The sequence below is a fragment of the Fusarium proliferatum genome (assembly GCF_900067095.1).
Source record: "Fusarium proliferatum ET1 genome assembly, contig: FPRO_scaffold002, whole genome shotgun sequence".
Classification (NCBI taxonomy): Eukaryota; Fungi; Ascomycota; class Sordariomycetes; order Hypocreales; family Nectriaceae; genus Fusarium; species Fusarium proliferatum.
In genome coordinates, this window is record NW_022194791.1 from 3,860,696 (window position 1) to 3,875,558 (window position 14,863).

General features: G+C 49.2%; 5 protein-coding genes across 5 annotated transcripts; 3 read left to right on the top strand and 2 right to left on the bottom strand.

The window, feature by feature from the left end:
• Positions 1–251: 251 nt before the first annotated feature.
• On the top strand, positions 252–4,375 carry FPRO_02528 (uncharacterized protein; the record flags this gene model as incomplete). The annotated part of the gene is made up of 9 exons (XM_031227360.1): positions 252–885; positions 943–1,392; positions 1,447–1,470; positions 1,521–1,596; positions 1,652–1,695; positions 1,751–1,850; positions 1,902–2,159; positions 2,218–2,320; positions 2,372–4,375. The coding sequence occupies 9 exons, from the start codon at positions 252–254 to the stop codon at positions 4,373–4,375; spliced, it is 3,693 nt and encodes a 1,230-aa protein (XP_031077805.1).
• A 311-nt stretch (positions 4,376–4,686) lies between these two features.
• FPRO_02527 (uncharacterized protein) lies at positions 4,687–5,371 on the bottom strand (the record flags this gene model as incomplete). The annotated part of the gene is made up of 2 exons (XM_031227362.1): positions 4,687–4,874; positions 5,080–5,371. The coding sequence occupies 2 exons, from the start codon at positions 5,369–5,371 to the stop codon at positions 4,687–4,689; spliced, it is 480 nt and encodes a 159-aa protein (XP_031077806.1).
• A 1,182-nt stretch (positions 5,372–6,553) lies between these two features.
• On the bottom strand, positions 6,554–8,928 carry FPRO_02526 (uncharacterized protein; the record flags this gene model as incomplete). The annotated part of the gene is made up of 3 exons (XM_031227363.1): positions 6,554–6,889; positions 6,942–8,691; positions 8,741–8,928. The coding sequence occupies 3 exons, from the start codon at positions 8,926–8,928 to the stop codon at positions 6,554–6,556; spliced, it is 2,274 nt and encodes a 757-aa protein (XP_031077807.1).
• Positions 8,929–10,064: 1,136 nt separating this feature from the next.
• FPRO_02525 (uncharacterized protein) lies at positions 10,065–11,747 on the top strand (the record flags this gene model as incomplete). Its single annotated transcript, XM_031227364.1, has 3 exons — positions 10,065–10,415; positions 10,504–11,275; positions 11,326–11,747. 3 exons carry the CDS (start codon positions 10,065–10,067, stop codon positions 11,745–11,747), a joined length of 1,545 nt encoding a protein of 514 aa, XP_031077808.1.
• A 749-nt stretch (positions 11,748–12,496) lies between these two features.
• Positions 12,497–14,578, top strand: FPRO_02524 (putative ethionine resistance protein; the record flags this gene model as incomplete). Its single annotated transcript, XM_031227365.1, has 4 exons — positions 12,497–13,217; positions 13,275–14,059; positions 14,111–14,439; positions 14,491–14,578. The coding sequence occupies 4 exons, from the start codon at positions 12,497–12,499 to the stop codon at positions 14,576–14,578; spliced, it is 1,923 nt and encodes a 640-aa protein (XP_031077809.1).
• Positions 14,579–14,863: the final 285 nt, after the last annotated feature.

Below are 14,863 nucleotides of genomic sequence, written 5' to 3' on the forward strand. Positions count from 1 at the left end.
GGCGTCATCAGCTCCCCACTTGAGCTTCCAAGCTCAGCTGTCTTCTTACAGTCCGTCAGCTTATCACTGTCGTGTGAGTAAAAAAACAACTCATGATCTTACTTAAAATCTACTACTTCTTGGCTACGTTGGTTCATTCTTGACATATTCTTGGTACAACTATTTTGAAAGTCTCTATCCCTCTTCCGCTTGAGCCTCACCGCCAAGACCTTGGCTCGTTGAGGTATTAGTCCTCATCCTCGTCTTCCGACATGGATTTCCTTAAGAAGGTCGGCGAGCACGTCGAGAGCGTTTTGAACAAGAAAGACGATGATGATAAGCATGATTCTCAATCACAATCTCACAGCGGACAGAGTCAGCAGTCCCATGGACAAGATTACGGCTATAGTCAGTCTCAGTCTCAAGGACAAGGCCAGTATGGAAGTCAAAGTTATGGACAATCTCAAGGCCATGGCAATCAGAGCTACGGAAGTCAGGGATATGGCAACCAAGGCCCTTCTCAAGGCTATGGCCAGTCTCAGGGCCATGGCAACCAGGGCTATGGAGACTCAGGCTACGGTAACCAAGGTCCTCCTCAGAGCTATGGACAATCTCAGGGTTATGGGCAGTCTCAAGGCTACGGGCAGTCCCAAGGATATGGTAACCAAGGCTACGGTTCCCAAGGCCCATCTCAAGGAGGTTATGACCGACCACCAAGCGGTGGCCGTCCTCAAGGGGGAAAGCAATCTCACGGCGATGACCCCTCTCATGATTCTGCTGCCCAATATCTTCAGAGGCAGCAGGCAGTGAACCGATACCATTCATTCGCCTCAGAGTCGAAGGGCAACGTTAAGTGGTACGTCGATGGTGCTTCATACTTCTGGGCTGTCTCCCAAGCCCTTGAGCGTAAGTCAGAGCAACCCGTTTTCCCCCTCGGATAATCACCTGACATGGCCAATCTAGAGGCACAGGAAAGCATTTACATTCTCGATTGGTGGCTGAGCCCTGAGCTATATCTTCGCCGCCCCCCTGCTAAGAACGAACAATACCGTCTGGATCGAATGCTTCAACAAGCCGCACAGCGCGGCGTTCAGGTTTACATCATCGTTTATAAGGAGGTCGAAGCAGCTTTGACCCTCAATAGCAGCCATACAAGGACTGCTCTTGAAGCGCTGCACAAGAATATCCATGTCTTCCGACACCCCGACCACTTACCCACAGGTTACGACCTGCAGAGGGAATTGGGCAAGTCTATCAAGGCTCTAACCAACTTTGATCTTGCCAAAGCATCTGGAGATGCTATCAAGGCTGTCTATGGTACTGCTGATGGTGTTGTACTGTACTGGGCGCATCATGAGAAGCTCCTCGTCATTGACAATGGCAAGATTGGGTTTATGGGAGGACTGGATATGTGTATGGACTTTCCTCTCTCACGCAGAATAAGAAATGCTAATTAAGAACTCCTAGGCTTTGGAAGATGGGACACAAATAGTGAGCTTGTGTGTTCTATAGGGGAAGTTGTTACTCACCATGTCGACTAGGTCACCCCATCGCCGATGCTCATCCCGGTAACTTGGATGCCATTGTCTTTCCCGGACAAGACTACAACAATGCTAGGTATGTCTTATCTTCAACAAGAAAAGTTAAGGGTCATACTAACAAGATTCTGCAGAGTCTACGACTTCGCTGATGTTAAGGACTGGGATCAAAACAAGCGTGAGCTATTCCTTGAACCGCAGAATTCCGAAGGAATAAAACTAATTGATCCTAGTCGATCGAACCAAAAGCTCAAGAATGGGTTGGTCAGATGTTGCTCTGAGCATGAACGGACCTATCACTCGTGACATGGTCGATCACTTTATCGACCGATGGTAAGTCCTCACAACATCTAATTCGTCTCTATGACCGCTAACCATGCACAGGAACTTCATCTTCAAAGACAAGTACAAGGAGAAGAATCCCGGCAAGTATCACAAACTCGAGCTGCCCCCGCGAGACACCTCTGGTTCTGGAGATAGACGATCTAGAGGCGAGGACGATTACTTGGGTGGCCTAACACAGCAGTTCAGCCGTGGCATGGATAGACTGAGATCATTTGGGGAACATGATGGCACTCATCGTGACCGGGGGCACAGATCTGAAGGTCGTGGCGACATGCCTCACATCCAGATGATCCGAAGGTGAGTTCACTTGCCTCTTCCATATTCTATTTGGACAAAACTTGCTAATATGGTACAGTTGCGCTGAGTGGTCATCTGGCCACCCCCTTGAGCGTTCGATTCAGAACGCATACATCGACGCCATCAAGAACTCTAGATTCTACGTTTACATTGAGAACCAAGTAAGTATACTTAGTGTCCCTAAGTTTCACAAGCCTTTGCTAACGAATCAGTTCTTCATCACCGCCACCGATGATAAGCAACGAGTTGTTAAGAACAAGATCGGTGCTGCGTTGGTAGAAAGAATTATTCGCGCTGACCATGAAGGAACACCCTTCCATGTCTGGGTTTTGATGCCGGCCGTCCCGGCCTTTGCAGGAGACTTACAGGACGAGGGAGCTCTGGGAACCAGAGCCATCATGGAGTTTCAATATGACTCGATCTCGCGTGGTGGGTACAGTATCATCGAGAAGCTTCAGAAGGCAGGCATTCGAGATACATCCAGATACATCGGATTCTACAACCTCAGAAACTTTGATCGAATCAATACTTCCAAGACAATGGCTGATGCCGAAGCCCGAACTGGTGTGTCGTACGAAGAGGCTCGAAAGGAGAGAGACCGAGAGTTGGGCGGTTACCCAGATGAGGCATCTGGAAGGGCAGCACGTGATCAGTACCAACAGAGTCGAGGCGACTTTTCAGGCTCACGAGGAGGTGACAACTATGAAAGTCGAGGCTATGGGGACCGATCTCAGCGAGATGATTACCGACAGGAGTCTCAGAGGGGCCACAACTCCCGACCAGACAGCAGACGCCAGGACGATGACTACCGTGGAGGTCACTCTGGGTCCAAATACAGACGCGATAGCGACAGCGACGATGACCGCCGAGGTGGTAGCTACGGGAGACGACGTGATAGTGATAGCGACGATGACCGCCGAGGCGACAAGTACGGGCGTCGACCAGCCCGAGATCCCTATGCCCACCCTGGAGCCGATCCTCGATTTGAGTCTAGACCCCAAGGATATTCTCAGCAGGGATATGGACGTGATGACGACTATCGCGGCTCCTCACAGCAAAGTTACGGCGGTCGGGGCGACTATGGGGAGCGGCCAGATGCAGGATATGGACGACCCGAGCGAAATCCCTATGAGCATCCTCAAGCTGACCCACGTTACAGTGGGAGACAGGGTTCTGATAGTTACGGCTCCCGCCGCGATGATCGTCCACAGTATGGCGAACACTCAAGCTCTTCCCGATACGACAGCCGGCCAGAACAGCGTTACTCGGGCCACTCTGATTCAAGATATGATGACCAGCCACAGCGACAGGAACAAGGAGGCTACTCCCAGGGGGGTCACTCCCAAGGAGGTGGTGCAGATTCGTATCAGAGATACCAACAGGGGGCGAGCAAAGTTGGCGACAACACTCTCGACACCATCAGCTCCTGCTACATGGACAAAGGCCCTAGAGTCACTGATCTACGCTGGGATGGCAACCCTGAAGATGAAATTAACGCTTTTGTCTCTGAGGAGTTGTACATTCACAGCAAGCTTCTCATCGTCGATGACCAACTTGTTATTTGCGGCTCAGCCAACTTGAACGACCGCTCACAACTCGGCGACCACGACTCTGAGATCGCAGTTGTCATTGAAGACCCCACACCTGTAGAGTCATACATGAATGGACGTCCCTACACGGCCTCGCGTTTCGCAGCTTCTCTGCGCCGCTTCCTCTTCCGCAAGCATCTCGGCCTTGTTCCTGACCAACGATGGGATCAACCAAACCGAAACTGGACGCCCGTCGACCGAGACCCCAACGATTACGACTGGGGTTCTCCAGCCGATCATCTCGTCGTCGATCCGCTCAGCCCAGATTTCCAACGTCTCTGGACCAGCACTGCACGTGTCAACACTGAGACATTTGATCGAGCATTCCACCCTGTTCCCACCAACAGAGTTAGAACCTGGAAGGAATACGACACTTTCTTCTCTCAGTACTTCATCATCCCTGGTAAGAAAGACCAGGATGTCAAGGCGGAGCTTAAGAAGGGCAAGGTTGAGTATGGTCACATTGTGAAATCTGAGTTCCCTGGTGGTGTGAGGGAGGTCAGGGAGTGGTTGTCACGAATCCGTGGTACACTCGTTGAGATGCCTCTTGATTTCTTGGTTGACGCCGGAGATATCGCTAAGGAAGGCTTGACCTTGAATAATCTCACGAATGAGCTCTACACTTGATCGAGGCTAGGGTAGGAGTATTTGGACACAAACGATGTAAACGCTTGGAACTGGTTCTTTATATCTTGCTTCGCTCATAGGTCAATATTAGACATGGATGAATCTCCAAGATTTATATGACATAGCAGCGTGATCGTTATTGGCATCTGTGAAGAGCTTCTCTTATTCGGCGTCTCGTTCTTCTTTGGTAGCAATCCTTGACTGTCGTGGTGAGGTCATCGCCTGCGACACCCAGTACATCGGCGAGATGATCGTGGATCAGATCATATGATTATTCGGAACCAACAGCGGCAGCCAGGATGAATCACTTCTCAAGCTCTGCTTTGGTGTGTCTGGGCTTTTTCGAAAGGCCTGTTGGGGTATGTCGCATGGTGAGTTTCTCTGAAGCTTTGCTTGGTAGCTTCGATATGCGCGAGAAGGCGTCCGCCGCCTGAGCGTTTGGCAAGATCAAGAAAATCCTGCATAGGTAATTGGCGAGTTACTCCCTTGGTCATCCACGCTGATGGCAGCATAAGTTATAGCTTACACCAAATATTAATAGTCTCTTGATCCATTGTGCGATAACGCGTCCCCGAACTCATCCTTAGGGAGCATAAAACACTAAACTTACCTAAATTTAGGATATTGAAATAAACTTAGCAAAAGGTATCCCTAAAGCTTAGGCTAACTTACCCAAGTTTTGTTGCCTCCCCAAGGTCACCTACCTGGTACTGTTGAGTCAGTGTTCGTGGCGAGCGTTTTCACGCTGCTCATCCAAGAATCAGTGATCCTTATCTCTGATGAATCGATTGTATAAGAGAGTCTTTCAGAGGTTGCTTTGACCCGAAGCGCTAGATCTGGTTGAGTATCTTTGATCTCTAAAGCAATGTCCTCGATATCGTCTGCGAGTTCTTCCATAGGGCCGCCAGAGATAACGGGTTGGCTAATGTCTTTGGGGATCATGATCTCAGTCTTGGTGGGACTATTCATCCAGTCACACTTGGTGAGCAACCTCATCTTGGCGTACCCAAGCGTTTAATTTGTCTCGGGACCTCTCAGAGACTAGAGGTGCAGTTTCTTCGGAAACCGCTGCCCCGGTCGCATCTTATAATGACTCCGCTTCGACCCGCGAAAGAAGGAGTTGTTCTAACCACTCCCGATGTTCTCGGTAGAAGTCATTTGATGCGTACGTAGTTGTGACGGTAGTGGTGATGGTCTCATTCCGCGCGCGAGGCTCCAGCTTTGTTGGTAAGCTGGGGAGAAGCATATATGCTGCCGGGTTGCGCTCTCGACTTGCGGCGGTCGTAAGACCTGCGATTGAGCAGTTGGGCCGGACCCAAACGCAAATGGCATCGTTGTTGTCCTGTCTTGTCTACATAGACGTCAATCGCCATGCCTGTATACTGTGAAACGGATTCGGCATTCAGGATCTGAACACCAGTTGCCCGACCATCCTTTCCAATACGCTTGATGGCTCTAAGGGCAACGATAGCTAAAGCTGCTGGTACTGATAGTGTCTAGGCAGCCATCTGAATTCCGTTTTGATAAGCTGAAAGCAGGTATATACCATGCCAGGCCTCATGAAGCAAGGAAACCTAAGACTTGAAAAGAAGATGCTAAAATAAACTTAGTAAAGAGTCCCCTAAACTTAGACTAAATTGCCTAAATATTCCCATCATTTAGGGTCAAGGTCCTGGGCTTTCTTCCCTCCCCTAGACTTGTCCTTCTAGAAGCTGGCACTAAGATCCGTGGTGATAGTAGTTGAAATACTCTCCCTAAGAGACACAGCGCCATTCTTTGGCATAGACTAATGTTTTAGGTCGTACGACTATAGTGTTAGGTGTCTCACAAGAGTCAAGTATAGAGACAAGAAGAAAGAGAAAATAATCAAAACAAAGAGTCACGACATCGGCACGTTTCAAGCATATAGGCACAGGTTGATCAAAGGTAGGACGGACCGTGATATATGTACGCAAGCGTGGTATTCCCGCATCAGTTCAATCAGTATACAGTGACACGCAATCTAAATAAATAGACATCAGACCCAAAACTCCGCAATTTACCAACACATGACTGACTATAGCAAGTCCTGTTGTGAACCCATTCCAATAACCCCTGTCGATTTGCATTGGCAAGCATCAGTCCAATTTTCTCTTCTCCCCTTTCCGCTCAACAGCACTGGTTTCACAGCCTGTAAGTCTAGTCAGACTTGTCGTTACCGTTCTGTCCTAGGAGACCATCCTTGAGACCAAGCGAGTCGTCCATACGGAAGAAAGTGCCGCGAGACCGTCTGGTACGGTTGCGGATCCACGAGTAGAGACCAAAGCCAACGGCAATGACAAATCCCATTGACAGGAATGGGTGGTCGACAAAGTTCATCTTGATGTCGAAGAAGAACTTGGCCAAAGTACCGATAGTGTACTTGGGGGAGATTGGGTTGGGGCCATAGACGATCTTGTCGAGAGTGTCCATGATAGAGGTATGGCTAACCATGATCTGGTTACCTGTAGGGGTAGTGTCCCAGAATTGATGTCGCTGTCAATTTGTTAGTATAGTCAATCGCACAAGGGGTATTTAGAAATCTTACATCTTCCTCGTTGATGATGATACGCTCACCATCTCGAACGTCGATGTTGTAGGTTGTGGCAATCCACCTCTGCCAGAAAATACCATCAACCCAAGCGAAGCCGACTTCCTTACGACGGGTAGAGTCCATATCAATCTTGATGGCCTTGGCATTACGAAGGGCACGCTGATCGTCACGGCTCTGAGCTTCCTCGATTCTCATCTGCTTAGCATCTCGGAGCTTCTTACGCTCCAGCTGGAATTCCTGCACCTGGCGGTCAACCCACTCGTTGGCCGCGTTCTTGAGTTCTGAGATGGAGATTTGTAGACGGTCCTCGTCATTGCGGTTCAGAATCGCAAGCACAACCAGCTTGTGGCTCATGATCTGCTTGGCGTTGATGGCAGTCATCTCAGGGACAAGCGGGAGCCAAGTAGATTTCATCCAGGAAACGAGGGAATCTACATCTCTCATCTCATCAGGAGTGATAGGGGTGTAGTAAGTGGCACGCCCCTCGCGCGAAACCAGAAGTCTGGGCCAAGTCGTGATCTTGAACCGAGAGCAAAGCTCAGTGTCACTTGTCTTTACAATCTTGCCACGTCCAATGAGGTTGAGCGGGAGGGCGTCCAGTGCCTTGAAGTCCTCGGTAGTAGTTGCATGGTCATAGAAGTAGACAAACAGAACCTCCTCGGTCTTCTCGAGCTCCTTAAAGCTCTCGGCATCAACATCAATAACCCCACCAGCAACCTCAAGAGCACCCTCGGCGTATGCAACGAAATCACCAACTCCGCGGAGACCCTTGTATTCAGCCTTTTCGGTGCCTGTGACAAAATAGATGGTAGGGAATGCCTTGACGCCCATCTGTGTGCAAAGCTTGTGATCGGCCTCACAGTTGACCTCGCCAATGTTGAGCTTTCCTTGCATGTTCTTTGCCAACTGCTGCCATGTAGGGGCCATAGCTTTGCAGTGAGAGCACCAAGGCGCATAAAACTTGATAAACCAGGGATCCTTCGAGCTTGTGACCAACTTGTCGAAGTTTTCAGGAGTCAGAGGTACACTTGTGCCCTCCAAATTGTACTTGGGAGTGGTATCCTTGGGTTTGGTCTTCTTCAGCATCTGGCCTGTGGTGGGGACCTTCCAATCAGCGCCAAACGTGTTCTTATTTTCGTCCTTAGCAGCAGCAGATTCCTCAGGCTTCTTCTCGGTTGATTCGGTCTTGCCAGATTTTTCTGCATCCTTGGGCGATTCGGTAATGTCGTCCAGAGACTTGCCCGCATTTTTACCAGCTGGCTCCTCAACCAGCTTTTCAGCAACGGCGTCGAGTGGCTTCTCGGCATTAACGGCGGGCTTTTCCACAGGAGCCTTAGCATCTCCCTGAGCTCCCTCGACCTTCTTCTCGGCGGCTGGTTCCTCAGCCTTGGGCGCAGGGTACACAGTATCACCAGGCTGGGGCAATTCCACGAGTGCAGGACGTCCTGGATGTGTTTTGGAGAGTGCATTCTCGACCGAGGTGGTCAGCGCTGTCATGTTCTTTATTCCTCGCAGCGTGTCGAACACCTTTCCATCTTCGTAGAGAATCGTCGTCGGGTATGACTGAATGTTGTGGTCCATGCAGAAATCATAGTAGGCAACACAATTAACCGTGCCGAATGCGAAATCGTAGTACTTTGTGAAAGTGTCGTCAGGGTTTTCGGTCGGGGGCTTCGAGGTGTAGTAAAATTCGTAGAGTGTCTGGAATGTTGGAGCGAATCTCGTGCAGTGCTTACAGTACGGACTGACAACGAATAAGCATATGGATTACACTCTTACCCAACTAAACATACCTGTAATGCTTTACCATCCAGAACTTATTCTTCTTTGTTTCCTCCTCCCAGTTTGATGGTGTTAGCTCCTTGAATGGCGGTACTGATTTTCCGTTAAAAGTCGTAGGGTCAGTCACTGGGTTCCTCTCCTCTTCAGCCAGAGCTACAGCTGACAGCCCAGCGAGGATCGCAAGCGGCGAGAAGCGCATGTTGGGCTCTAGGGGCGCCAAGGTATTATGCGTATGGTAACTTGGGCTTATATTGCAGAGAGTGCACGTCGCAAGCGATCCAAGTATATATCGAGGCCGTAACCGTATCAGAGAAGCAAGGTCGAACCAGATTAGGCAGTAGAGCGAGCAATTAGCGACTGACGATCATATGGGCTGAGAGGCTGAAGGTGTGCGATACGGAAATGAAGAACAAGGAAATGACCAGAAAATCAATCACACAATCGCGCTCACCAGGCGCGAAAGGAGATGATACTGATGAGGGGCAAAAAAATGAGAATAGACAAGATAGGAAGAGGATAGATGATAAAGGAGGACAAAAGAGTCGCTATTCAGGAGGCGCATTCGATTCGAGAACACGTTCCGTATGGGAATTCGACGCCACGCCACAGGGATAGCTTAGTACCAGTTAGAGGGAGAGGCCCTTGCTCAGCCACTCCACTCTAAATTGGGACACTTGCCTTTGTTTGGTTTGGAGTGTTTTTTGTTACAGGTGAGTTTAGAGATGATGGAGAATATATCTATGATAGTTATTGCCCTTTAAATTCACCGAGGGCAGTATTTGACAGGCCACAGACAGCCCGAGCTGTACATTTTCTCTGTATAAAAATATATAAGTACCCCGTTCACTATCTCTCCAACCTTTTCAGTGAGTGATTGGTGCTGGCTGCCAAAAGCATAGACTAAGATGTCTATCCCACTCACTCTGATCAACGACAAGGAAGGAAGCAGCCTAGACGAGTCAGACGCCAATGGAACTACCTCCATCAGAGCAATCAAATTGAATCTTAACTTCTTCTCTTCCCAACTCAATCTTCGGTATCGAAAAAAAAAAAAAAAAAAAAAACCTAACGAATCATCACATTAACGGCTGTTTCACGCGCAAGAGATTTCTCCGAGATACACAGATCAATTTATTTCCCGTCCTCGTACATACATGACGATTGCTTCACAAACACCTCCTCGACTGATCTCGAATTTCTCAACTAGTCCTTGTTGGCGCATCATATCAAAAAAACTACCCGCAAATCAATCTCACGCCCTTATGCCAAGGTCTTCCTCCAGCCAGCCAACATCCACAGGTTCTTCCAGCAAGGCTCTACCACCAAACTACCGCAATGAATCGTCCGGTCAAACGCCAGCGAATGGAGGAGCCTGATGCTCAAACACCGGAGTCACTGCAGCGTTCTGTAACCCCCCCTAAAAAGAGGGACAGGAAACCAACCGTCGTGAAATCCCCGTGGCAATTGACCTGGATCCGTGATCTCCCAGAGAGCGACAACCAAGATGCCGTAACTCTGAAGGACCTCCTCAGCGATCCTCTCATTTCAGAGTGTTGGGAGTTCAATTTCCTACACGATATCCCGTTTCTCATGGACTCTTTCGATCCCGACACACGCCACCTCGTCAAGGTGCACCTAGTGCACGGCTTCTGGAAGCGTGAAGATATGAATAGGATAGCGCTGGAGGTAAGTTGTAGAATGTGGTCGGGCAATGAAACTGAAGATTCTATTCAAAAGCTAGAGTGGCATGCCTTCACGTCCTAACTCTTTACAGACCGCAGCATCGGAGTTTGAAAACGTCAAAATCCATATTGCTCCTATGCCAGAAATGTTCGGAACACATCACTCAAAAATGATCATTCTGTTCAGACATGATGATACTGCTCAAGTCATCATCCATACTGCCAACATGATTCCGAAAGACTGGACCAACATGACCAACGGCGTCTGGAAGTCACCCTTACTCCCCAAACTGTCGGGCGCACAAAGCATTCAAGCTTCGCCGGAAGATCATTCTGTTGGAAGCGGACAACGCTTCAAAATCGATCTTCTCAATTACTTAAAGGCTTATGACAGTCGTAGGATCGTCTGCAAACCACTAACCGATGAGCTTACGCATTATGACTTCTCAAGTATCAAAGCTGCATTGATTGCGAGTGTACCGGGAAAGCACGACTCCCGGGATATGTCAGAAACTTCCTGGGGCTGGGCGGCTTTGAAAAGGTGTCTGCAACATGTACCATGCCAAGATCACGGTGACTCAGATATTGTTGTACAAGTTTCTTCTATTGCTACGCTGGGTGCAAAGGATGATTGGTTACAAAAGACTCTTTTTGAGCCGTTGACTCGTTCTAAAAACCCAGGCCTTGGCCAGCCCAGATTTAAGGTTGTCTTTCCTACAGCTGACGAGATCCGGACATCCTTAGACGGATATGCGTCCGGGGGCTCCATACATACCAAGATCCAGTCATCACAGCAGTCAAAACAGTTGGAGTACCTTCGCCCAGTTTTCCATCATTGGGCCAATGACTCACCCCGCGGTGCTAGTGAGTCTAACCTCTACGTAGTCCTTGGACTTTTGCCTAATGGTTCACAGAACTTCCCGAAGACACCCCTTTTCGAGATAGTGGTCGCAAAAGGGCAGCACCGCATATCAAGACGTACATTCGGTCAAACAAATCGTCTATAGACTGGGGTCTTTTGACGTCAGCTAATATTTCAAAACAAGCCTGGGGTGAGGCAGCCAGACCAACAGGCGAAATTCGTATTGCGTCATGGGAGATTGGTGTCTTGGTATGGCCAGAGTTGATAGAACGAGACTCAATCATGATGGGCACTTTCAAGACCGACATGCCGGAAAATACTCATAGTACAGGCGAGAAGGGTGGATGCAAATCAATAGTTGGGTTGCGAATGCCGTACAACACTCCACTACAGCGTTACGCAAGCGAGGAGATACCATGGGTTGCGTCAATGTCCCATACAGAGCCTGACTGGGCGGGTCGGGCTTGGATTTAATGATGGAGTTCATGATATTGGAGTCATGATAAGGCTGCGAATAGGCTTGGCCGAGGATTTGGGCCAATCGACTTAGACGAGATATCTGCAACGGGACGAACTATAACTCAAAGCCTCACCCATGCAAGCTCGGGATACGCCGTTAACCATGATCCCAGATCTGGGCATCACGAACCACAACCCTTCTTGACGATCCACCCCCGCATCATGTCAGAGAGAGGCTGAGATACAATTCGCCTATCACGACATTGCGAATCGAAAGATGCGTGTCTTTGACCAGAAGTGGTAAGACTCCACCAAGTCAGGGTCAGCCGCCTTTACGGCAATTCAATGGCGCCCTTTGCTGTGGCGAGGCGGGTCAGAGTTAACGCTAGCTCGAATGGCAAAGTCAGACTAACAGCAAAATCGGCTTTGTTGCCTCTTTTCAATCGGGCCTAGTGATTTGACTACAACGACATATCTATACAGCCTCCTCATATTCTTATCTAGTTTCGTTCCTCTCTGTTCCTCTTTCTCTCTCTTCACGATTGCCATCTGCGCATTGATCTCAATGCATTGGGTTGACAGCACAATTGAACTCACATTGTCTACCTTGTATCACTCACATTTTTCCTACTCCACCATTTGACTCAGTGGCGTCCCTTGTTGCACTCTGACGAAGTCTCTTTCGTGTGATCCTTGCAGAATTGTCGTCTGAATTTTCATCTGCCTCAAAGAAAAGATTCCAGCTGAGGCGACTGTGAGTTGACATGGATCCAATAGGACGAGGAGCTGGAGTCTCGCCCTATGGCACTCCTCGTGGTGCTGGCGCACATCCAGCGCTATCATCTTCATGGCGTGTGGGCTCGCCTCTAGCTGAGGCTGCTCTGGCTGCAGATCTTGCGGCATGCTCGGATGACGAGTTCGAAGACAATGCGATTGACGACGATGTCTCTGTGTCAGACCTCCAAGGAGACCCCATCATGTATCGTCGACCCAGTGGTGTTGCTTTCGGAGGCTCACGACCAATTATGAACCCTCAGACGTATGATGAGCCAGGCCTGACAGCTCTAGAGAGGAAGCAGTCTCGTAATGCTGAGCGTAGCTTACTACGAGATAACCATGTTCTTCCTCCCAAGCACGGATATCGACAGGAGCATGGGCTTTTTACTCGCATCTATCGCCGTCTTTTTAGTACAAAGATTGCGCGGGATGAAGAGGAAACGCCTGCTGTAACTGTGCAGCCTCCTGGCGAAACAGATCCTCTCTTGGGTCCCCGTGATGGCGGTGTTTTACCCGAGCACCTCAACGATACGTGGGAGCACGCTGTTGCTGAGCATCGAATCAAGACCACTTGGCAGCGAGAGGCCAAGACCATCATGACCTATTCCGCACCACTCATCGTCACCTTCTTGTTGCAATACTCCATTAATGTCACCAGTATCTTTGCTGTTGGGCGAATTGGCAAGCTTGAACTTGGTGCTGTTTCATGTAAGTCTGAAGCTGGATATTCACGAAGTAACTGCGAATCGAGACTAACTTGATCAGTGGCCAATATGACCGCCGCTATTACTTGTCTGGCACCTTTTCAGGGCCTTGCTACATCTCTCGACACTCTATGCGCGCAAGCATATGGATCTGGCCATAAGCACCTCGTTGGGCTTCAGTTTCAGCGAATGACATGTTTCTTGTTCGTGCTCGGTTTCCCTGTCGCTGTTCTGTGGTATTTTTCTGAAGGTATCATCAGAGCCATTGTGCCAGAACCCGAATCAGCAAAGCTTGCTGGTATGTATCTCAGGGTCATGATCTTCAGTATTCCTGGATTCATCCTGTTCGAGGGTGGTAAGCGATTTACTCAAGCTCAAGGTCTCTTCCGCGCTACGACTTATGTTCTCCTGATTGTTGCGCCCTTCAACGTCTTCCTCAGCTGGCTCTTGGTTTGGAAGTTACAATGGGGTTTCATTGGAGCTCCTACAGCTGTGGCCATCAGTAATAACCTTCTCCCCATATTCCTCTTCCTGTATGTCCGCTTCGTGGATGGACGACAATGTTGGGGTGGCTTTAGCCGACGGGCTCTTAGCAACTGGTGGATCATGATTCGACTTGCTCTGCCCGGTATGATCATGGTCGAGGCAGAGTGGCTGGCATTCGAGATCCTCACGCTCCTCTCGAGCCGGTTTGGACCCGAGTATCTTGCTGCTCAGAGTGTGGTGACAACCATCACAACACTTTCATACGAGATTCCATTCCCTATGTCGATTGCTGCCTCAACTCGTATTGCCAACTTGATTGGTGCTGGTCTTGTTGAACCTGCCAAGATGACTGGTGTCGTGGTAAGTTTATGGTTAAAACAATATTGATGTTGTCCGGCTAATGAGGTTCAGGCTTTTGTTGCTGCTTGTATTATCGGAATGTTCAACCTGACTATTTACACAACCATGCGCTATCAGCTACCGCTGTTGTTCACCAAGGACGACGATGTAATTGATCTTGTCGCGGCAGTCATGCCGATCGTGTCGGTTATGCAAGTCTTTGATGGTCTTGCAGCAGGTGCTCATGGACTGCTCCGAGGTATTGGAAAGCAGTCGATTGGCGGCCCTGCCAACATCATCGCATACTACGCCCTCTCTCTTCCGTGCTCGCTGGCCCTGGCCTTTGGCCTCGATTGGAAGCTGAGCGGTCTGTGGCTCGGTGTCACAGTTGGAACTATGTCGTAAGTTGAACTACCCTCGTAATGGATGTAATGTTTCTAACTGTATGAAAGCGTCGCAACGATTGAGTATATCTACCTACTTCGAACCGACTGGCACAAAGCTGCCGAGGAAGCAGCCCTTCGAAACGCTGCTGGTTAGTGGAGTATGTTCTTGATAGCCTATTTCGTATTGATCTTGGATCATATTGCATTTTTGGAGTCAGAGCAAGTCATGTGGAATTATGCAGTGGTTATGACTTGGGGTGACAGGAAAAGGAGGAACAGTTGACGCCGAATGCTGACGACTATATGGGGGTCGTGATAGTGCTTTAGTTGGAACCGTTGCGAGCAATGAAATATTAATGTGATGTTTTGGTCAGAGTTGAATATATCCGTGCCTGGTGTACTCAATTGTAGCAAGTTCGATTCATGGAAAGCTTTTAAT